Source organism: Cannabis sativa, chromosome 2 (genome assembly GCF_029168945.1).
Source record: "Cannabis sativa cultivar Pink pepper isolate KNU-18-1 chromosome 2, ASM2916894v1, whole genome shotgun sequence".
In the NCBI taxonomy this organism is placed as follows: domain Eukaryota; kingdom Viridiplantae; phylum Streptophyta; class Magnoliopsida; order Rosales; family Cannabaceae; genus Cannabis; species Cannabis sativa.
The window spans coordinates 26,020,203-26,044,780 of NC_083602.1; the positions used below are offsets into that span (position 1 = coordinate 26,020,203).

General features: G+C 28.6%; 1 protein-coding gene across 1 annotated transcript; it reads right to left on the minus strand.

Moving 5' to 3' along the window:
- Window positions 1–453: 453 nt before the first annotated feature.
- Window positions 454–23,113, minus strand: LOC115719911 (LRR receptor-like serine/threonine-protein kinase FLS2). The gene is made up of 3 exons (XM_061109271.1): window positions 22,913–23,113; window positions 907–1,357; window positions 454–839 (listed from the first exon to the last, which is right to left on the minus strand). Exons 1-3 carry the CDS (start codon window positions 23,111–23,113, stop codon window positions 454–456), a joined length of 1,038 nt encoding a protein of 345 aa, XP_060965254.1.
- Between the last annotated feature and the right edge of the window lie 1,465 nt (window positions 23,114–24,578).

Consider the following 24,578-nt stretch of genomic DNA (forward strand, 5'->3'; position numbering starts at 1 on the left):
CAAGTACACACCCTGATATCAATTTTGGTCAGAGGTTTTCAATAGAATTCATAATCATGTTATGATCTTGTTATTTAAACTTTAAACGAGAGAATAGAGGACTTTCTCATATAACTAAGTAACCAAAAATGACAAGAATAACATATATATATAATGTATATGTGAACAACAAACCAGAGTTGAAAGGTAGATTAACAAACGAGAGATAAATATTAATTGCAACATAGCGAAAGAGTAAGATAAAGGTCCAAAATGGGTACACTTCATATAACATCATCAAATCAAATCAAATCATTCCTATGTGAAGCTCCCTTTATTCACTCACTCCTGCATAACAAATCAATAATTCTAATATTGATCAGCTTCATCAAAATAAACATTATAAAAGGATAAGTCCTAGTAACATGAAGCAATGTTATAGATATGTCACATAAATTATTATGATACCTTTGTCTATTTCTTGGAAATGAAGAGATATCCACCCAACACTCCACCAAGAAAACTACATGCATATCCTATAGCCACTGCTTTCCAACCAAAACCACTCCAAAATTTAGATTCATGATCAAGTGTCGTACTTGGCATCTCATCATTACTGTCTTCACACTCTGACAATGGCAAACCACATAACTCAACATTTCCATTAAACAAAGATTTTGAGAATGTACTCATCTGTGTGCCTTGTGGTATCATCCCTGTAAGTTGATTATTACTAAGGTTGAGATAAGCAAGAAGTGTGAGATTCCCCAATTCTTGAGGGATTCTTCTAGAGAGCTTATTGTTGGACAAGTCCAATGATTCAAGTTGTATCATATTCTCAACTGATTGTGGAATGTGGCCTTCAAAATTGTTACTTGATAGATTCAGAACAATCAATGACTAAAGATCCCCAATAAATTGTGGAACCATTCCTTTCTAGCTGATTATGACTAAGGTCTAGCGTAATTAGTTTGCTTCCATATATCTGAGGCATCTCTCCACTAAAATTGTTCTCTTTCATGTTCAACACTTGAAGATGTTGGCTGAAACTACCCAAGCATTGTGGAATAGAGCCAGTTAGCTGATTATTTGAGACATCAAGAACTCCGAGATTGCTTAAAGTGCAGAACATTGAGCTACTTCCCAGCTGAGGGATTCTTCCAGAAAGCCTATTTTTAGAGAGATCCAAATAAGAAAGTTGAGTCAAATTCCCAAGAGACAATGGAATAGAGCCCTCAAATTTGTTGTTAGACAATTTCAACCATTGAAGGGAGCTAATGGAATCCAAACATGGAAGAATCTCACCATTGAAGTTGTTATTGGACAAATCTAGAACTATTAGACTAGTAATGTTACAGAACAATGGATTAATTTCTCCCTGATGTTGTTATTCGAAATGTACAACTCATCTATAAGAAATGGTAGAACAGTTGGTAATGGGTCTCAAAATTTGTTGTAGCTTAAATCCAGAAATTCCAACACTTTTTGCGAAAGCATTTTCAACACTTCTTCCCAACGAATGATGAAATTTGTAGACATGTTTAATGAATGTAAGGTCTCTGCCCCTATGGTGAAGAACCATTTGGGAACCTTTCCTTTAATTTTTTTGTCGGAAAGATCTAAATATTCCAGCTCATTTTGGGTTTTTAGAAACTTAGGAAATTCTGTAATGTTTCATGAAGCCAAATTCAAATAGTTAAGTTTGAAGATTAGAGTGGAATTTGTTGTTGTGTTTGTCATTACAGATAGATTGTTATGTGAAAGAGAAAGACATCGAAGTTGCCTCAACTATGAGAACATGTGCATCTCTATTGTGCCACTAAAGTAATTTTCATTGAGTAAGACCACTTCCAGTTTTTTCATTTCAAAAATTGAGCTTGGAATTTGTTCTGTTAGCTTGTTCCCACCCAACCAAAGACTCTTCAATTGGGATGACAATAAGATATTTAGGATGGTCAAAGGACCCACAAACTGATTATATTCAAGATTTAGAATTTTAAACTAGGGATTTGGAACAAAATTGATGGAATTTTACCATTAAAGTTGTTGTCACCCACGTCAAGAGATGAGAGACATGAAATTTTTTTAAGTGAAGATGGAATGGTTAGTGGGCCTGTAAATTGATTCTCTCTAAGACCTAGAAATTGTAAACTAGGCATTATGAATACAGTTGATGGAATAGTCCCTGAAAATGCACAGCCAGAGAGATCTAAATTACTTAAGAACATGAGATTACTAATGGAATGGGTTAGTCTTCCAGAGAAACTACTGGAATGAAGATTCAATGACTTTAGTTTACTATAAGAACTAAAATTAATTGGAAGAAAACCACGGAGGTTATCATTGGATGACACATCAATGACTTGAATATTTCGTAGATGAAAAATATTTTGTGGAAATTCACCATACAGATTAGAATGTTTAAGAGATAGAGATATCAAGGAGGATAGATTTGCAATGGATTTAGGTAGTGGTGAAGAAAGATCTACACTACCCAAGTGAAGTTCTTCTAACTTGGTCATGTTTTGGACAAGTTTTATTGTCATACTATATGAAAGACTGAGACTCATCTCATTACCAGAGAGATCAAGAGAAATCATATTGGACAATAAAGTAATTTTAGAAGGGACCTTACCAATAAAATTGGAGTAAGAGAGGTTTAGATGGGTTAACCTCGAAAGAAGAGCAAAGCTTGATGTAATCTTGGAATAACTGAAGTAGTTGTTTGCAAGGTTGAGTCTCACAAGTCGACGTAAGGTGAAGAGGCTGCTATTGGAACGCAAAGGCCCTTGAAGTCAACTTTAATTGAGATCAAGGCCTATAAGTTGCCCAGTTTTGGTGCTGCACCTGACACCATCCCACTCACAGCAATCTTCTCCTTCCCTCCAAAACTCCATCTTCAGGTAAGAATTTGGATCATCAACAAAACTTTTTTCAAAGACAAACTCTTACTTTAGTTGCAACAAAGCAGAGTTTATGTGAGGGATGTTAAAATTACTATACAATGAGCATACTATTATCAATAATAATGAACACAATAATACTCAAAAAACATCCAAGATCAATCATTTTATTTAGGGCATTGAATAATAATAAATATACCTTAATATTGTGCATTCTTTAATTTTGAGTCTCCTTGATTCACCACAACATCTTCTAAGCATTAAGAGAGCTTATGGAAAATATCTCCTTGTAAAACTTTTACCACCATATCACCCATATATATACCTATTCCACTAAAATTACACACATATATATATATATGTATACTAATTTACCCTAGGGGTAGAGTGGACATAGTTTTTGGGTTTAAAATGCTAGTGGTGGTAGACTATAATTTAATGGGCCAATTTATAATCATTTGGGTGCTTCCATGTGCCTCAAATGAAGATAATAAAACCGACCATCCCATTATGATCCTAATTACATAATCGGCATTATACCATGCATATAGTTATCCACATATATTAATATTAACACTCTATGAGCAACACTTGTTTATGTAAGTCCATATAAAATATTCTAACAAGGGAAGCATCTCGATGGAGGGGAACTAATGAAAGAGTTGTTAAGAGTATGTTGTTGTAGAGTAACATAGCAACAACACATGATCATGATCATTATGAAGCTAAACATAAGAGTGAGGAAGGGCAAATGATTCTTCATTTTTGGTGAGTAGACTAATTTGGGTTTGCAGTTGCAGATTTGAGATTTGAATTTGTTTATATATGACTGACTACTACACTGCATGAGTAGGTAGTATATTATTACAACCACTCAATTCTTTCATTTATCATTCTTTTATTTTTTATTAAGAAAAGTCTTGATGGTTAATTTTTGCCCCTTTTATACGTTCCAAACATAACAACCAAAAGTCTACACTATCACTCAAATCACTTAATAAATTCTTTTAAATCTTACATATGCTTTCAGTACTAGTTAGAACCATATATATTAATTAATATATAGGCACATGCAAGCCTTATTCATGAGTCCAACACACTTAAATTAAATAATAGATAGATAACAATAACATATTTCTATAAAGAGGAGTGCTAGGCAAACTCTCTTTTGCACTCTCTTTTACACTCTCTTTCTAATCACTACTACAAAAACCCCCTTTAGAGGCGGTTTTTAAGCCCTTTCAGCGTCGGTTTTCGCGAAATTCGCTACCGACGCTGATCAGGGCGACGCTAAAGGGTTTATAAAAACCGACGCCATATGTACCCCTATGGCGTCGGTTATTATGAAATAACCGACGCCATAGGACCCCTATGGCGTCGGTTATTATTAAATAACCGACGCCATAGGGGTACATATGGCGTCGGTTTTTATAAAATAACCGACTCCATAGGGGTTTCCTAAATTTTTTTCAGCTTTCATTAATATATTTTTTTACATTTATTAAAAATCTAAATTTATTTTTGTATTATTAATTAAATTAAATTAAAGCATAAATAAAATTAAATTAAAAAGTTAAATAAATACAAATTTACATTGCTTTATATGTTTGTATATTAGGTATTTTTTTATTAATATTTTATATTTTATAATTAATATGTGTTTGTATTCTAGTATTTTAGTATCATTTTTATAATTTTTTAAGTTATGTTTTATATAATAATTAGTATATTGAATATTAAAATAATGTGTAATATTTTAATTTTTATGTAATTTAATATTTTTATACATTTAAATTTTATAATATGGGTTTGTATTTTTCTAGTATATTATTATTATTTTTATAATTTTTTAAGTTATGTTTTAATTAGTTTATTGAATAATAAAATAATGTGTAATATTTTAATTTTTATGTAATTTAATATTTTTATACATTTAAATTTTATAATAGGGGGTTGTATTTTTCTAGTATATTATTATTATTTTTATAATTTTTTAAGTTATGTTTTGTATAATAATTAGTTTATTGAATAATAAAATAATGTGTAATATTTTAATTTTTATGTAATTTAATATTTTTATACATTTAAATTTTATAATATGGGTTTGTATTTTTCTAGTATATTATTATTATTTTTATAATTTTTTAAGTTATGTTTTAATTAGTTTATTGAATAATAAAATAATGTGTAATATTTTAATTTTTATGTAATTTAATATTTTTATACATTTAAATTTTATAATAGGGGGTTGTATTTTTCTAGTATATTATTATTATTTTTATAATTTTTTAAGTTATGTTTTGTATAATAATTAGTTTATTGAATAATAAAATAATGTGTAATATTTTAATTTTTATGTAATTTAATATTTCTATACATTTAAATTTTATAATATGGGTTTGTATTTTTCTAGTATATTATTATTATTTTTATAATTTTTTAAGTTATGTTTTGTATAATAATTAGTATATTATCCCAATATTTATGTTTTTTTTAGCTTACTATATCCATCATTAACACTCAACAATATCTATCCTATGTATTAATATTATTCGAAAATTACTCTAAGTATTTAAGGATTATCTAAATATATATAAAAAATATTCTTACAAAAGTAAGTTAAAGAAAACATACCTTATACCAAAAATTATGTACTTGACTTCCGATAAAGTCACTTCCGATAAAATCCTAACAACCAAGTTTAAGAGAAACGAAAATCAAATATTATCCTAATTCTACCAAAATTTCGTCAGCATAACGGCTATAATTGAACGTTTCCAAAAAATTTAAATCTATTAATAACATTTTCCTAATACCATTAATAAACAAAATTTGAGAACCTTTCAAATATGAACTTTGACATTGATAATCATGGTACTAACACGAACATGTTATGAGTCAAATATAAAGACCTACTAAGTATAATAAATGCATAGACACATCAATTAGATTATACAAGACAAGTGCCTAAAGTAACAAACAAAACAAATGTCACCTAATTTCACGAACATGTTTTGAGTCAAATATAAAGACCTACTAACACGAACATGTTTTGAGTCAAATATGAATGTGTTATGTCACCTAATTTCTTACAACTAGCGAGTAATAACCTAGTTATTTATGTTATGTACTTTTCCTTTAACATTTATGTTTTTTATAATAAAATTTGATCCAAACTCTACTGAAATTTTGGCAGCATAACGACCGTAATGGTAGGACGTTCCCAAAAATTTTAAAAGTGCCTAAAGTAACAAACAAAACAAATATAACAATACAGAACAAAGAAACTAACATAAACAATACAAAATTTATCCACCCATCCGACCGCAGTACATGTATTCGCAGAACCTACTTCACTACGGATGAATATTTAAGATATTCAAACTCAACTAAGCATGCATTGATAATTATTTATACTAACAAAAGGTTAGTGGATGGATATACCTATTGCAAATTCGATCAACACAACCAATAACATAATGCAATATACAACCAATTTAAAATTTTAATTATTAAATTACTTACTAGTTATTAAACAAAGTAGCAAGTTACTAACTAGTTACTAATTTCAATAGTTAATTTTTTAAAAAATAACATATAAATATATATACATATATAATCAATTATATATTCACACTACCATTATTTTAAAAACTTTATCTCTAAACTAATTAAATTCCTACTACCTCTCATTCTCATTCACAACAAATATATATACAATACAAATACACAAAATACACAAATAGTATATACACACAAGATATATATAAACACATATTCAATAATAAAACACAAAATATATACATATATATTATATATCAAGTTAATAAATATTTACCTTATAAACGCAATCCGGCGATAAAATGCTACAAAAATCCGACCACCTCTAGAACACACACAATATAATATTAATAAAATAAAAAAATTCTAAAAAAATTTACAAAAACGAAATAATACCAATGTACATAAATAAAATGAATAGAAAGCATATTTATACCTTAATGGACGTTGAGACTCAACGTTTTCTCCGCTAAAATCGGTGGCCGGAGTTATACCCACCACCTTTCTTTGTAATAGGTTTGGTTTGGTATATAGAGGGGAAAAAAACTAAACTTTTTTACAGTATAGGTTTAGGTATAGAAAATAGAAGATTTTAAGACAAAAATGGGGTAAAATGGTTAAGAAATGAGGGAGAATGAGGTTGTTTTAGTGGTGGTTGGCGAGGGTTTTTTCGTGGGTTTGGGGAAATTTCTTGTGGGTGGCTGTTCTTCGTGCTCAACAAGGTGTGAAATGAGGAAGTGAGGAAGACGAAGCGGACGACTACGATTTATAACCACATGGCGTCGGTTATTAGGTATTAACCGACGCCATAGGTGCCACGTGTCGAATAAAGGTGGCACCTATGGCGTCGGTTAATACCTAATAACCGACGCCATAGGGTTATATAAAAAAACCCTGATTTTTCTCAACCCCCAACCGACGGCATAGATATATATACACTCTATACCTACGGTTTTTACCAAAAACCCGCCTCTAAATGTCAATGCAGATATTTTCACCCCCTTTAGCTTCCCTTTTTATAAATTAGATTGAAAAAAGGGAAGCTAAAGGCTTAGATTGTAGTAGTGAATTGAGTGACATGTGTAACTTTCTAAAGTATGTTGAAAAATAGTTACAATTATACCCTTTTTACTTTTCATTCATAATTAAAATGTGTTATCTTATTTACTTGTTTATTTTTTTTTTTGACTATTTTATTAATTTCTCATATTTTTTTTACTAAATACTATGTACTACTATGCATCTTTTTTTTTATTTCTTTTTTATAATAAAAATGTAATATTTTATGTTATTATATAAAAATAAAAAATACTAACTCTTTTTTTTTCAACAAAATTTACATTAGTTTTTCTTTTTCATAATGTATCATTCTTTAAATTATTGTATTTCATATTTGTTATATATATAAAGAAACAATAAAAGAAAAAAAAATAAACTAATATAATTATGCCTAGTCAATACTCAATAGTATATGTTACATCGATTTCCTTTTGTTTTATTTTTTTAAGTAAAAAAAAAAAATCTTTTCATGAATAGGCAAAAAAAAACATATATTATATATATACATATTCAATTAGAGAAAAATTTGAAAACAATTTAAAGGAATGTAAAAAAATGAAAAACACGATTTTTTTTTTTTTCTAAAGAATGATACGAAGTAAAAAAAAAAAAAGAAAGAAAAATAATAAAAAAAAATAGTGCAAAATTTATGAAAAAAATATATTTTTCCATTTTTTATAAAGTAAATAGCCAATATTTATTATAAAAGAAATTAATAGAATAATTCATTGTGATACATATTATCTATTAAAAAAACGAAATTTTAATTAAAAAAATACAATTTAATTAAGTTATTTTATTATCTAAAAAAATAAATCAGACATTTTAATTATCAGTAAAAATAAATAAATTAATTATTAGTTTTTTAAAAAAAAAAAAAGTAAATGAGATGACTCATTTTAATTATCATTAATAACAATTAAATGAGGGCATAATTGTAACTATTTTTAAACATAATTTTAGAAAGTTACACATGTCACTTAATTATTAGGAAGAGAGTGTAAAAAAGAGTACAAAAGAGAGTTTCCCTAGCACTCCTCTTCTATAAAACTACTCATTTTTCTCCTTCAGAATAAATACTGCCAATTATTTTGTGATAGGTTTAAAATTAAGTTGCACATATATAATTGAATATATTATTATTAGTATTTTAGCTATTTCTTCAGATTATTTTGTATCGAATATGATAACACTTTTGATTCGTATTTATAAAACAGTATTTATGTTTATTTGCTATAGACTTTTCCTATGGGCTCTATTTTCTCTATTTAAAAATTTTTGCACCAAATTTGATTTAATTAAGGGGATGATTTACTCAAATTTTGGGTCTATCTAATTCATTTCTAATAACTGCATTTCATTTATTTTTTACCAATTGAAAGTTTACCCTATTTCACTTGTTCCAAATTATATTATTGCATTACACAAATATATACTGATTAATTATTATTATGTCAAAATATTGAACTATAACACCTCATATCAGTAATATATATATCAGTGATATATATTATTTATGAAGATAAGTAAAACACTCACACGTATAGTTATTTTTGAAGTTAGAACACTTTGTTATGAGAAAAATGATTGGGAAAGATGAATAGCGTGACAAAGTAGAGCAAACAATAAATTCCACATTTTTGGTGAGATTATTGAAAATAATAAATTGTATTTACTAAAAAATAGGGTCGTCTTTAAGGTAGGGGCCAAAATCATTGCCCAAAGCCCCTCAACCTAAGTGGCTTCCTATTAGAGTTAGTGGGCTACTCCTCTCATTGCCAATTAGTTTTGAGATAGAATTACATTTACCTTATTCTAAATTCTAACATAATATTAGAACCGCTTGTGATCCATTGTGGGCCTTTTCCCTTTTAACCTCCATTTGACGTGAGGAATGTATATTAGAGTTAGTCTCACATTGCTAATATGTTGAAATAAATTACTATATATAAGAAAAGTAGGCTATTGCTATTTAATTTTGAGATAAAATCTCATTCATTTTATCTCAAATTTTTACACATATCATAATAGTAATTTTTTTTTACTTTTTTTAACATTAACCCATAAGGCCTCAACCAAATATTTTTCTAGAAAAATATTTTTTTTAAAAGTTATTTTTTTTAAAAGTTATTTGAATTTCATTCTATTTTATTTTTTAATAAAAAGGCAATTTTAAAAATTTTACCCAATACTCCATAAAAGCTAAAGACAACCATTGACAGTAGTTACAAGAATTATTATATAATAATACAGTCTTAAATTTATATTCCTTATTTCATACGTTCCAAATTTAAATTAAAAATCTAGAGAAATTCTAGGGTGGAGACCCTAATTACGGATACTCTAATACTTCTTATTTGGTGTGCTTTGATTGGTTATAAATACTATTGTGTACATAATAAGAAGTATAGTGTGTTGTAGGGGATTATCCCTTTCTATAAAAGAAGTGCACTGGTGTTTCCAATAAATTTTATTTGAATTAAGCCACGTATTCTTATTTTTTTAAAATAATTTTAAATGCCTTTTTTTTAATTGATTGTAGTTTTTTTTTGAAACCATTAAATATCCATTTGAAGTTATTCCATTATAAACCTCTGTCAATGAAATTAAATTAAAGAACTTTATTCGAATTACTGAATGAGTTAATTTTTTGAGTGATTTATGTGGTAAGTCAATTTAATTTGATAGATTAGTAAAGGTACCCATTAAATTTTTACAACATAAAAATAATAATTAAGAAAAACTACAAATTCATTGTTTCTTCCTTTTCTATCCTACTGTTAAGTTTTTGGTCATAAAAGGAAGATCAATTTGAAAAAAATATTAAAAGGGAAAAATAAAGATTTTGAAAAAAGTATTGAAAAGGAAAAATAAAGATATAATTTTATTGTATGGGAATGAACAAAGCCTGTATGAATAATTGGCAGGAACAATGAGTCTTCTTCTCAGTTTAGGAATTGAAGAAGAAGAAGAAAATATTTTAAATTCTTGTTGGTTGATTGCAGTGAAGTTAATGGGTCCGTTCAGATTCAGCTTTTGAAGAAAAAATATAACTATAAAAATAGTAATTTTCATTATATGTTTTTCACCCTACATAAATACTATGTACCTTAACACTACAACCAATAATATTGTCATATTAAACGGTCACACTAGTACATCTAATTTAAGGGTGTGTACTCTAGAAATGTCCATATTATCACTCAATTAACTCCTTCCAATATTACATTTTAACAACCGACTTTTCTCCATTGACTACTTATGACTCATTATTTCTCCTTCTCAATTAATTAATACTACCAACTATTTTGTGACACATGTCTTAGGAAATTGCCAAGAAAAGTTGCACATATAAAATTAAGCTTTATAAGTGTTTTTGTCATTTCTATTTACATGTTTTTTTTTTTTTCAAAATTGATTTAATTAAGGGGATAATGAACGGTTCTCTTAATTTTTTTTTGGGAAAATTATATCTACACACTAAATTATGATCTAATTTACAGAAATGTCGTTAGTCAAAAAAATATAACGTAATTTCAAAAATATATAACTATATATTACGTAGTAGATTAAAGTATTGAGTTTCAAGTTATAACACACACACGAGAGTATATTCCTTCTCTCTCTTAATTGATCTCAGCTTAAAGGCTTTTTGTTGGTCTTGAGTTCTTTTTGTGTAAAGTGTATCCATTATTTTTTTTTCTTTTTCTTCTGTCGTTTTAAAATAAATAATTTTGGCTATACTGGTATTTGAGATTAAGAGTTACACGATTATACAAAATAATTAGTTTACACATAATTCAAATATACATATAAAACAATTTTATACACATTAAATGAAAAAAAAAAGTGACATTTCATAAATAAGTTACTAATTAGTTACCTTTCATATATCTGATATATATATGATATTAATATAATATTGTAAACTAGATGTATTTTAAAATACATTAATATACAAACTGATTAGTTTACGAAACAAAAATAATAATTAATAAACTTTTTAAAATAATATAATTTTGTTAATATAACTTTAATAATTTCCAAACATAATTTTCTATTGTTACCCAATTTTACTTTTCAAGATACTAAGCATACGTTAAAGTTATTGATTAGTTGATAATAGCATGCCTTAAAATTTTATTATTTTTTGTTGCCTATATATCAAGTTAGATGTTCACAATCAACATTTTTAAAAGCTGATATGCTTAATTATTAATGGTGTTTATAATTTTCTTTTTATTTTCAAACTAAATATTGAATATATTCATGATATTGGTTTACAAAACTGATATATAAAAGAAACATAGATCATACAAAGTAATTCATACAGAAAACATACTATTATAGTTATGCTAATAAATCTATTAGTTTATTTTTGCATATTAAAACAAATTTTATTTTTCTTTTGTATATTGGAACAACAATTTATTTCATTTCATATAGCCTACAATTATATATGTTAATAAACCTACTAGTTATCGTTTGTTGGGGGAACAATATTTTTTTTTTTCCAATACAGAATAAACTATAATCAAACATAATGATATTCGCCAAGAAACCCATTAGTTTATTTTTCGTGTATATTGGAACAACAATTCATTTTTTGTTTCAAGCACAATGTGTGCCTATAAAATAACAAACTAATTAGTCTATTTTTTTTTTCAAGTTGAGACATCAAATTTAATTGTATACAAAGTACATGACTATGACTGTAACATGTCTTATATAGTAAACTTGGATAAGAATATATGCACTTGTCAAAGATTTAAATATGATGAAATTCCTTGCTCATAAGTTTATTTGGCATATATGCTTATACTCATATATGCTAAATAAACTTTTTAGTTTATTTTGACATATTAAAATATATTTTCATTCTTTGTTTACACAGTAACCTTTTCGTATAGTCTATTATCGTATATGCTAATAAATCTATTAGTTTATTTTAGCATATTGAAATAAATTTTATTTTTCTTTTCGTATATTATTGGAATAATAATTCAGTTCATTTCATATAGTTTACCATTATATATGCCAATAAACTTAGTAGATTCTATTTGTTAGAACTACATTTTATTTTTTTCAATACACAGTAAACTATAATCAAACATACGCCAATAAATTTATTAGTCTATTTTTCATATATTGTAACAATAATTTATTTTTTATTTCAAACACAATGTGTGTCTATAAAATAACAAATTAATAAATCTATGATTGATATCATGAGTAATCTAATGGTTTTTTTGATTCTAGAAATAGCAAAAAAACATATATTTTTCACATTTTGAAATGTTCATATTGAAGAGTAGATTACAATAATATATATTTTTAAGCGAAACTGAGTAATGATGTGTTTAATATTTATAACAAAATTATAGTTATTTATTTTATTTTATTATTTTTTTTTTTTTGAAAAGAACAAAATTATAGTTGTTAAAAATATATTTTAAGTAACATTATGGTATCATACTGTAACTTTAAAATAATTTATTGATAACTTAAATGTCTATAAATTTAATTAAAATGTTATGTGAATTTTTTTACTTGTAATTTATTAGTTTCTTAAATAGTTTTGAAATATGTAAAGAAAAAATAACATAATTACTGATGATACCAATAAGGATTGATATGGGAGAATGTGAGTTGTCAGGTTTAATTTCTTTTCTTATTTAGTTGATAAAAATGGTTTAGACATGAGGCATGTTTAATTTATGGTTTTGGTTATTTATGCTGAGGTGTCACCGTTAATTGTTTCAATTATTTTAGGTAACGTTATTATTGTAAATAATTTATAAATAATGTATATTATTGAAAAGTTCCCTTTTTTTTTGGGCCAAATTCGCACTCTTTACTCCTAAATCTTACATGATAAATGAGTTTTCTACAATAATTTAGAGAGATGTCACTAAATTCAGTACTAAAGTCACAAGAATAAAAAATTTATAACTCTGAACTATGAAATTAATTATTATTATTTCTATATCTAATTATGTAGTGATTATACTCCATTTCAACGAGTCAATTCTAATTATGCATAACATGCATATCATATAAAATTGTTTAGATTTATATATATTTATATTCAATTTAAATCTTTACTCTTGACAGTACTTAAAAATATATATACAACAATAGTGTTTAACATTCCCCCATATCATATGTTCCAAACCATAAATATAGTATTGTCTTGAATAATGTACCATTTCATAAGTTACAAACTTAACAACAAAAATCTACACTAGTGTAGGCACACAAGATGACTTACTTAATAGATGATATCATGACTATTCATCTATTTGATTAAAATTGCAAATAAAATGTATATATAAAAAAAAAATTCCCTAATTATTTTTCCATTTAAATATGAGCATGGCTATAAAATACTATTAATACTTATCACTATTTAGAGGTGACATTTTTACGATTAGTTAACAATATTCTACAACAATTATTTTATTAAATTATATGAGACCCTATATTTAATTGTATCAATTGTAATATAACACGTTAAAAGGTATTAGGCCCAATCAAGACTGAGAAAAATAATGAGCCGAGACTAGTTTAATACAAAATGGGTCCTTTAATAAATTACACTCACTATTGAATTTTTAAACTTCTTTTAAAAAAATATAGGAGAATTATGTTGAGAAAATTACACTCTATACTGTTTTTATATTGTCCTCTTTTATTTTTACTCTCTTTTTTAAAGTCTATCATTTTTACCTCTTTTTTTAAACATTGTACCAATTTTACCCCTGTCACTTCAAGATACTCTCAATGTGACTCTCTTATGTGAGGGTATTTTAGGTACAATACATATAAAAAGAGGTATGTTTCAATTAAATATAAAATTAGAGGTAAATTTGATTAATTGATTAATAAAAGTGGTATTTTTCAACTTAACCCAATTATGTTTGCCCACATTTTATGGGCTTGGACACTTTTTTAAATGGGGTTATTTCACAAAAACATAAAAACAACAAAAAAATTACAAAAATACGGTTTAACGGAATTTTAAATATTTTTACGATTTTTTTATTTTATTTACAGAAAATACGGTCTTTTTATGTTGTAATCTTGTTAATTTGTTGTTGATTTTTTGTTATCTGTATGTTATTTTTTGTTGTTATTTTGATGTTATTTTCATGTTACTTTTATGTAGTTTTCTTGTTGATTTTATGTTGTTTTCGTGTTATTTTTTAGAAAACTGTAAAAATGTAAAAAAAATTCTTTGAACGTAAAAATATAAATATATTACAAAAAATAGTGCCTTATGTAATTATTTCTTTTTAAATTTTTATTGTATTTATATGTTTAACAAGTTTTTGATTATATAGAATTAATTGGTTTATTAATTTATTGTCTTAATAAAATTATTATAGTATTGCTTCAATTTCTCTAAAAAAAAAAAATTACTTCATTTGACATCATTTTTTTTATTCAAGTATTTTATTTTTAAAAAAGAAAAAAAAAAGAAAAAAAACACAATTTTAAAGAGAAGCAAAATGAAATGTTCAGTTTCTATAAAAAAAAATTAAAAAAAAAAACTTCACTTGACATATTTTTTTTTATTCCAATATTTTTTTTTAATAAAAAACACAATTTTAAAGTTTTTTATAGCATTTCTCCTTATATATAATGATTTTTTCTATATTTTTAAGTTTTTTTTTTTTTAGAAAAAATGTCATATTTTGTACACTTAAATTTTTATGCGATATGCATCAAAACTTGCATTTTTCTCATATTTTTGTAAATATCCCTCTTATTTGTTTTTTCTTGCTTTCAATTTGAAAATACGTTTTATGAAAAAAAATGGATTATTTCACAAATACACAAAACCAACAAAAAATACAAAAATACGGTCTCACCAAATTTTAAATATTTTTATGATTTTTTTATTTTATTTACTGAAAATACGGTCTTTTTATGTTGTACTCTTGTTAATTTGTTGTTATTTGTATGTTATTTTTTGTTGTTGTTTTGATTATTTTCATGTTACTTTTATGTCTTTTTTTATTATTTTCGTGTTGTTTCTATAAAAAACTGTAAAAATAATGTAAAAAAAATTATTTAAACATAAAAATATAATTTTTTTTTATAAAAAATAATGCCTTATGTAATTATTCGAAAAAAAAAAAAATGAGCGCATGCATTGGGGAAACACTAATAGTGTAATGGGCATGGGAGTTGAGTTGGGTTTAGATTGTCTGTGCTTATTATTATACTACAAAAGTTTACGGGAATTTATAAGATGACACAAATACATACAATATTTATCAATATACCTTATTTTCAATTGCATTCCATAATTTCTCCTATAATAACAAGTAACAACATTCTTAAAATTTATTTTTATTATTATTATGGTTTTGTTTGAATATATATGATATTACTACTGTAACGCCCTGATCAACAGAGACACCACGTGTGTGTGCTTTTATAAAATTCTCATTTTATATACTATATAAATATACTAAAATGTGGGTAATTAAATTTTTGATAATTAAAAACAGACATATGAAACTTCTTTATAAACAAAGATAAGTAATAGTAACTACGGGGTCCCCTGTTTTCAAAATAGTTACAACTAGTTATAAAACTGCTATTACATTATTACAAAGGTAGGTTACATTTTCAATCATAGAAAAATGATTGATCCTGCTTCTCTGAAGCCAAGACACCACGACTGATATGTACACTGCTGTAGAGACCTCAAACTCATGGCTGTCCAATTTTGCCTTTCCCTTTACCTGCACCATTTAGCACCCGTGAGTCACAGAGACTCAGCAAGAAAAATGAATAAATCCATAAACATTATTAAATCCAATTAATCTAACTATAACAGAATAAACTTAAATATAATACATCACACACTAACATACTTATACAATTTCATACTTGTAATCACACAATCTCGGTAATTCATTAAGCACCCTTACCACTCGTTAACCATGAGCTGCATATGTCACTATCGTTGCCTGATAAATTAAATGATAAGTAAGAAACCTATCCACGGTTTCAAGAGTAATTATCATAACGGTAATGACCGTTTCTAACCCTTATCACTCGTTATTCACGAGCTGCATATGTCACTATCGTTGCCCGATAAAGCAAACGATAAGTAAGAAACCTATTCGCGGCTTCAAGAGTAATTATTCATAACGGTATTGACCGTTTGTAACCCTTACCACTAGTTATCCACGAGCTTCATATGTCACTATCGTTGCCCGATAAAGCAAACGATAAGTAAGAAACCTATCTCCGGTTTCAAGAGTAATTATTCATATGACCGTTTCTAACCCTCGATCACAGCCGAGGCATAAGAAACACATAAATAGGACCTTCATTATAATCAAGACTATACCAATCACAATCGTTAATTATTTAACCATAAATGGTCCATATCACTTTTCTTACCTTAATTCAGAACTCAAGCGTGCAGTCCGACCTGAGTGGAACGATGCTCGACAATCTCGGGTCCTCAATTCACCTCTAGGTTAACTTGGGATTAGATTCAGCTTGAACATGAAAGAAATGGTTGAAGAGAAACCCTCAAGCTAGCTGGTTTGGCTTGCACGAAGGAAAAGAAGAGAAGAAGAAGCTTTGAAAATACCTTAGCTTCTAAGTTAACTCCATATATAGGTTTTTTTTTTTTTATATAAAAAAAAATTAAAGGTCAGCCCACCAAAAGTCAAAGGGGATAAAAAAAATGTAGCTTGTAAAAGACTAACCTACCCCTCAAAAACTTAAACTTTTTTTTTAAAAAAAACCTAGGGGCATTATAGTAATTTTAATAATCCATTAAACAGACATTCTAAAAATTCTAAACTAGTTCGAATACCCACAAAATAATTCATCCATTAATGTCGTGACATTTCTGACCACATCGTCAACTTTCCACAATCTCCGGGCCCGAAAAAATATTTTTATTTCAAAAATGGTATCCTCGATACCCACATATCCCAATATAATATTCGCAATTAATAAATTACGCTTAATGTAATCATTTAATAAATCCTCACTAATTACCCTAAGTAAGATCATAATCTTACTTCATTACCAAAATAATTAAATATTTAATAAAAATATGTCCTATTAAATACTGTATTAATTTTTGGGATATTACAGCTACATATCTAATAAATTAGTCTTTAACATAAAAAATTAGTATAATTTTATTTTACCTAGTATTTGATTGCCTAATAGTATCTTTTATTTTTTTTTATTTATGTTTAACTATCCAATAGTATTTATAACTTGTTAGTATATATAAAATTTTAAACATATATGAATGTTGGAATTATTTTACCAGGATCTAGATTTACTAACAAGTATGTTATTAACATCCTAAATATGAACTTCTAAAACGATATGAAATAAACACATATAAAGTATCAGGAACCTTACAGTGGTTGCAGCGGAATATAATGTCTCATTTCACTCAGATCTCTAACCCTTGTATCCTTTCTGTAGTAGAGTATCACCAAAATCTGAGTCTAAATCTCCTTCTCTTGAAACCGGATTCTTCACAGCCTTACACACTATGATTGAGTACCACTTGATGTGTGTGGGCACTCACTCTTTCACTACAGGGTTCGGTTTAGAAGAGAGGAAGAGAGAGAGAGGTTTCGGCTAGGGTAGTGAGAAGAGGCTTGAAATTTTTACTGAAGGAATGAGATCCATCATCTTTTCCCTTAAGCCATCACTACCTATTTATAGAAAACCACTTAGGGTTAGGTTAGATTTAATTAGCATTAAAATAATAGAAAAATAAAGTAGCAAATCCCTTGTGAAGTGGCCGGCCATGGATTGTTATTGGGCCCCATTTTACAATTTTGCCATTTTGTCATTTTTCCAACTTATTTTCTCAAAAATGCCAATTTTCTAATTTAACCACTTAAATGCCAAAACTAATTATTTAATAACTAAAAATTAATTATTAAATAATATTGTTATTTAATATATTTATTAATTAGACTCAACGAAGTCTCTTAATTAACAAATTAACGCTAGAAACTCTTTCTTCATAATTTAGCCCTTGCTTAGTGAAAAATTCATAACCTAGACGTAGTCTAATTTTAGAATTATAATTGATTAATTAAAATCAATTAACTGAGTCTTACAAGTAGTATTGTCTCAACTAGTATGGGGACCATGGGCCTATATATCTAAGCTTCCAATAAGTAGATCTGGAATTTACCAAGTAAATTCACTGACTTATTAATTCCCTGTTGCATCCACCATAGAACTTGGAATTGCACTCTCAGTTATATAGAACGCTCTATATGTTTCACGATATAGATACGCTATTAGTTATCCATTGTTATAATCCCAATAATCAATGATCCTCTATAGATGATTTACATTGTATAGGGATTAATTTACCGTTACACCCTTCAATGTATTTTATCCTTAAAATACTTAGCCACCTATAAATGATATGTCAGTGAAATAAACATAATCACTGAAATGAGTACTCAACCATTTATCTCTGTTTAGCCAAGCTCGAAGGAAATCATCATTTCACTTCTATGTCCTGATAGAAGCTATAGATTCCATATCTATGTTTAGCACTCCCACTCAATTGCACTACCATGTTCCCAAAATGTACGTATCACCCTGACCAAAAAGTAGGCTTAACTAACAAATCAAAGAACATGTATAATACTCTTGAGATCGAACCTAACCATGTCAGGATTAAGGTCATTTGATCTAGGATTAACTAGGTGATATTGAATTGAATAGATATTATGGTAAATTTATCATATCTAATTCAAAGTTCAATATCGGTCCCTTCCAATGCATACTCCATGCATCCAACCCAAGCTTTACTTTAACCAATGCCCTGGAAAGGACATAGCACTTATCCAAGGTGCAAGTAAACTATGTTGTAGATTATCATATCAATTAAACCCTTTGTACTGATAAATCTAAGAATATATATTTAATCACATAATCTTGGTTACTTTCCACTGTGCTGACGACACAATAATCAAGAACATAAATGTGATAAGGATTTTAATGAATTTATAAATCAAATAAACACATAAATGATAACATGAACCAAATGACACATTAAATAAGTGATGAAAATACTTCTGTCTCTTTATTGATATTGAAATGATAGAGCTAACATTGAAATAGAGTTTTATTTAGGACATAAAGCCCAACAAACTCCCACTTGCACTAATATAAAACAATCAGTACATTTCAATTAATCCTAGATTCTGATGGTGCTTTTCAAATGCAGTTCCTGCCAAGACTTTGGTGAATGGATCGGTTGGGTTGTCCTCTGTGTCCACTTTCTCCACCAATACATCCCCTCTGGCCACATATTCTCTGATGATACGGTATTTCCTTTCTATATGCTTGCTTCTCTTGTGGCTTCAAGGCTCTTTACTGTTGGCTATGGCTCTAGTGTTATCACAAAGCAAAACCAGTGGTTTTTCCATTCCAGGAACAACACCGAGTCCTGTGAAGAACTTTCTAAGCCAGACAAGTTCTTTAGCAGCCTCTGCAGCAGCTATGTATTCTACCTCCATGGTAGAGTTTGAAATTGATGTTTGCTTAGCACTTCTCCAAACCACTAATGCACCCCCAAGAGTAAACACCATCCCAAATGTAGATTTCCTGTCATCAAGAAATGCCTAGAAATTTGAATCGGTATAGCCTATGGGATTCAAAGCACCACCCTTGTAGACTAACACGAATTGCCTTGTACGTTTCAAGTACTTCAAGATATGCTTAACAGCATTCCAATGTTCCTGTCCTGGATTTGTCTGATACCTGCTCACAATTCCTACTGCATAACAGATGTCAGGTCTAGTGCATAGCATTGCATACATTAGACTCCCAACTGCTGAAGCATAAGGAACCCTTCTCATGTCCCCTATCTCTTAAGGATCTGTGGAACACTGTTCCTTAGATAGACGGATACCAAATCTAGAAGGCAGTGTTGCCCCTTTGGTGTTGGTCATTGAGAATCTCTCTGAAATCTTATCTATGTAAGTTATTTGAGAGAGGCAAGGGATCTATTCTTCCAGTTTCTGATAATCTGAATACCGAGAACATAGGCAGCTTCATCCAAATCTTTCATCAAGAATTGAGTGTCAAGCCATTCCTTGATGTCAGTCATTTTCTTGATATTGTTGCCAATTATCAATATGTCATCAACATAAAGGACCAGGAAGACTACCACTTGGTTTTCTTTGAGTTGGTAAACACAAGGTTCATCTTCACTCTGAAGAAAGTCGTAGGTCTTGATGATTTCATCAAACCTTTTGTTCCAGGAGCGAGAAGCTTGCCTAAGCCCATAAATGGACCTATTGAGTTTGCAAACTTTCTTTTTCTCCCTTGGAAGAACATAGCCTTCTGGTTGCTCCATATAGATGGTCTCTTCAAGAATTCCGTTAAGGAAAGCTGTCTTGACATCCATTTGCCAGATTTCATAATCGAAAGCGGCTGCAATGGAGAGAAGAATTCAGATGGATTTGAGCATGGCGATCGGACTAAAAGTTTCCTCATAGTCCACTCCTTCTCTTTGGGTATAACCCTTGGCGACCAGTCTAGCTTTAAAAGTTTCGACATCGCCTCCAGCGCCTCTTTTCTTCTTGTAGACCCACTTACATACGATAGGACGATAGTCATCGGGTGCATCTACATATTCCCAAACTTTTTTCTTTTTCATGGAACCCATTTCTAAATCCATGTCGGCTGACCATTGTTTCTGTTCGGGACTTGCCATTGCTTGTTTATAGGTTAATGGATCGTCATCAATACCGTCACCAACGACCATATTAATTTCACCATCCAAGCTATAACGAGATGGTTTAGTAGAAACCCTCCCACTACGACGAGGAGCGGTGATCTTCTAAACAGGAACATCAGTGGTAGATTTCTCGGTTGTATCAACTTGTAAAGGCTCAACCGAGGAAGTGGGATAATCCTCTACTTGAGTAGAAGAGGATGGAACATCAAAAGGAGTTATATCTGAAAGTATTTCCTCCAATACTACTTTGCTTCGTGGTTTGAAATTCTTAATATAGTCATCTTCAAGGAAAGTGGCGTTTGTGGAAACAAACACTTTATCATCCTTGCGACTATAAAATAGTCCACCCCTAGTCTCTTTAGAATTTCCAACAAACATGCAAACCTCAGTTCGCTTTTCAAGTTTGCCATCTTTCTTTCTTAAGACATGAGCAGGGCACCCCCAGATTCTATAATGGCGTAAAATAGGTGTACGACCATTCCATAATTGCATATCCCTAGAAGGACGCAGGTATAGTTGAGTAGCTAAGCATGTACCTAACCGTTTCCAAAAGCGTGCGATTTCTTCTTTCTGCAACTCCATTTTGCTACGGAGTGCTAGGGGAAATCAATTGGGATTCAATGCCAAGTTCAATTAAATGATCTTTGAACTGCATATCCATATATTCTCCACCCCTATCAGTTTGCAAGATCTTTAAGGTTTTACCCAATTGGTTTTGAGCCAACGCTAGAAATTCTTGAAACTTTTCAAACGTTTTAGATTTCTTATGCATAAGGTAAATTTGACCATATCTAGAGTAATCGTCAATGAAAGTGAAAAAGTACTCATAACCACCTCTAGCTTTGACATTCAGTGGTCCACAAAGATCTAAATGTACTATGCCTAGTGGTTCCTTGGCACGCTCTCCCTTTATAGAGAAAGAACGTTTTGTCATTTTACCTTCTAGGCAAGATTCACAAACTGGTAATTCACCTAAGGTGACGTTTTTCAATGGACTACCTTTGGCTAATCTGTGAAGTCTATCATAGCCTATATGACCAAGACGTAAGTGCCATAGATATGTTTCATCTTCATTATCGATCTTTTGCTTTTTATGGTTTCTAGGTTTAGCTACTTTAAACAGTTCGTTATGAAGCGCAAATGGTTCATCTGGTCTTAGAACACAAAGCCCCTGTTCCATAGATGCAACACAAATTTGAATGTCATTTTGAGAAATGGTAGAACCAGAACTCGAAAAATCTAATTTGGATTGTTGCAATTGTAAGCATGAAACAGAAATCAAGTTTCTACTGAAATTTGGAATGAATAAGACATTGTCTAATTCCAAAATTTTGTTCTGAAACTTGAGTTTGGCTTTTCCTCTAGCTTTAACCAACACCATTTTCCCATTACCAACTTTAAGATTTAACTCTCCGGATTTCAAATAATTCCAGTTTTCAAGCAATTGCAATGAACAACTAACATGGTTTGTAGATCCAAAATCAAGAATCCAGATGGATTTATCATTCTCTAAAACACATGATTCAAAAACTAAAGCATCATTGCTTAACTGTTTTTGGATTGTTCTTATTGCTGGTTCAATCTGTTGGGAAGGATAATATGAGGAAGTGGAATCACTTTCTCTATTCTTCTCAACTGAGCTTGAAGTAGTAGGATTGTCGGAGCCATGAACTCTTTGCTCTTCAGATTGAACGATTCCCAGCTTAGCTGCTTTCTGGAATTTCATGTTCATCATGAGCAAGTGTGAACTGTTACTCTCACCAGGAGTCTTCTTCACACCTTCGAGTTCATTTCTAAAGGCATATTCTAGATGAGTGTTGGGATGTGGGTTGTACATTTTTGACACTACAAATATCAATAAACATAAGTAAATCATTTGGTGTAATAAATTCATACACAAGTTCATAAAATAACAAGTAATCAGATATGTTTGCAAAAATACTAAAAACTGAACATATTTATTATTTTCTAAGGTTTCCAACATAATGAAATACAGTGTCCCAGTAGGCGAGAGTCAAAGATAACATTAGTTAAATAGAGTAGTCAGCTCATCTAAAATGGATACCATTTTAAGAACCTTTTATTCGATCAAAATGAGAATTCAACGTTGTCCCAGTAGGCGAGAGTCAAGGTTATTCTCATTTTATGAGCTTCCACCATTGTTTCATGTTCTGTAAGTTTATCTCTAAGTAGTCACCGTAGGGGAGAGTTTAATAGAGACAAAAACTTACAAAACACTTATCATATGAGATCTTACGGTGTTAAATGCTTTCAACAAATAACATCCATAAGGGGGACGAAGTCTAGCGTCTCGAGATTATATTGAAAACATTTAACTATTGTAAGACCAATAATGAAGATCGAATATCTCTTGATTAAAGCTCATTATTTAAAATAATGTATCTTTAATTAATCATTTATTTTAATCCATATATTTTAATAATGAAAATTAATTAATTTAAAGTTGGTCCAAAGTTAATTTTCAACTTTAATTTAATTTTCAAAAATCATTATATAAAAAATATAAAATTTCGAAAATTGTAAAATATAATAAAATAAATACTTGAAAACTATCTAATTTAAGTTGTTCTAAAATAACAAATTTTTAACTTAAATTATTTTTCAAAATTTAATTAAATAACAAATTAAGTTACTAACCACTTAATTTGAAAAATATTCCATTTTAAGTTGATCCAAAATTAACAAACTTTCAAATTAAAAAATATTCCAAGAATCTTTCAATAACTAATTTTTAGAATTCCTCAGCTTAATTTTGAATTTCAAAAATATTCAAATACAAGTTGATAAAAAAAAATAGTTATAAATAACTAATTTACAACTTAAATATGAATATTTAATGAAATATTTAAATAATTAAGCTTCAGAAGAATCTAGTTAGTTATTAATTCTTTATTTAATTAAATACAGAAAAATACACTTAGTTTATCTTGAATTCGAATTTGATTAAACTAAGTGTGTTTTTCTAAATTAATTTTAAAATATTCAAATGAAAAATTAATTTCATATATTTTGAAATTAATTATGTTGCTAATCAATTTTATTAGGTTAAACTAGTTTAATTAACCTAGTACAGTTATTCAAATCAGGCAAATGGGCCTTCATAGTTGGGGTTGTTCATGTGAGGGAAGGCTGTGTTCAGTATGTCGTACCCACTGCTATGCCCCCCTAACTCTCACACAAGGCCTAAAAAAGAGGTATTTAACCTTAAAATGAATCACTATTATTAATTGAATAGGCCCAAATACTAATTGGGCCTAAATAAAATCTATCATGGTGTGACA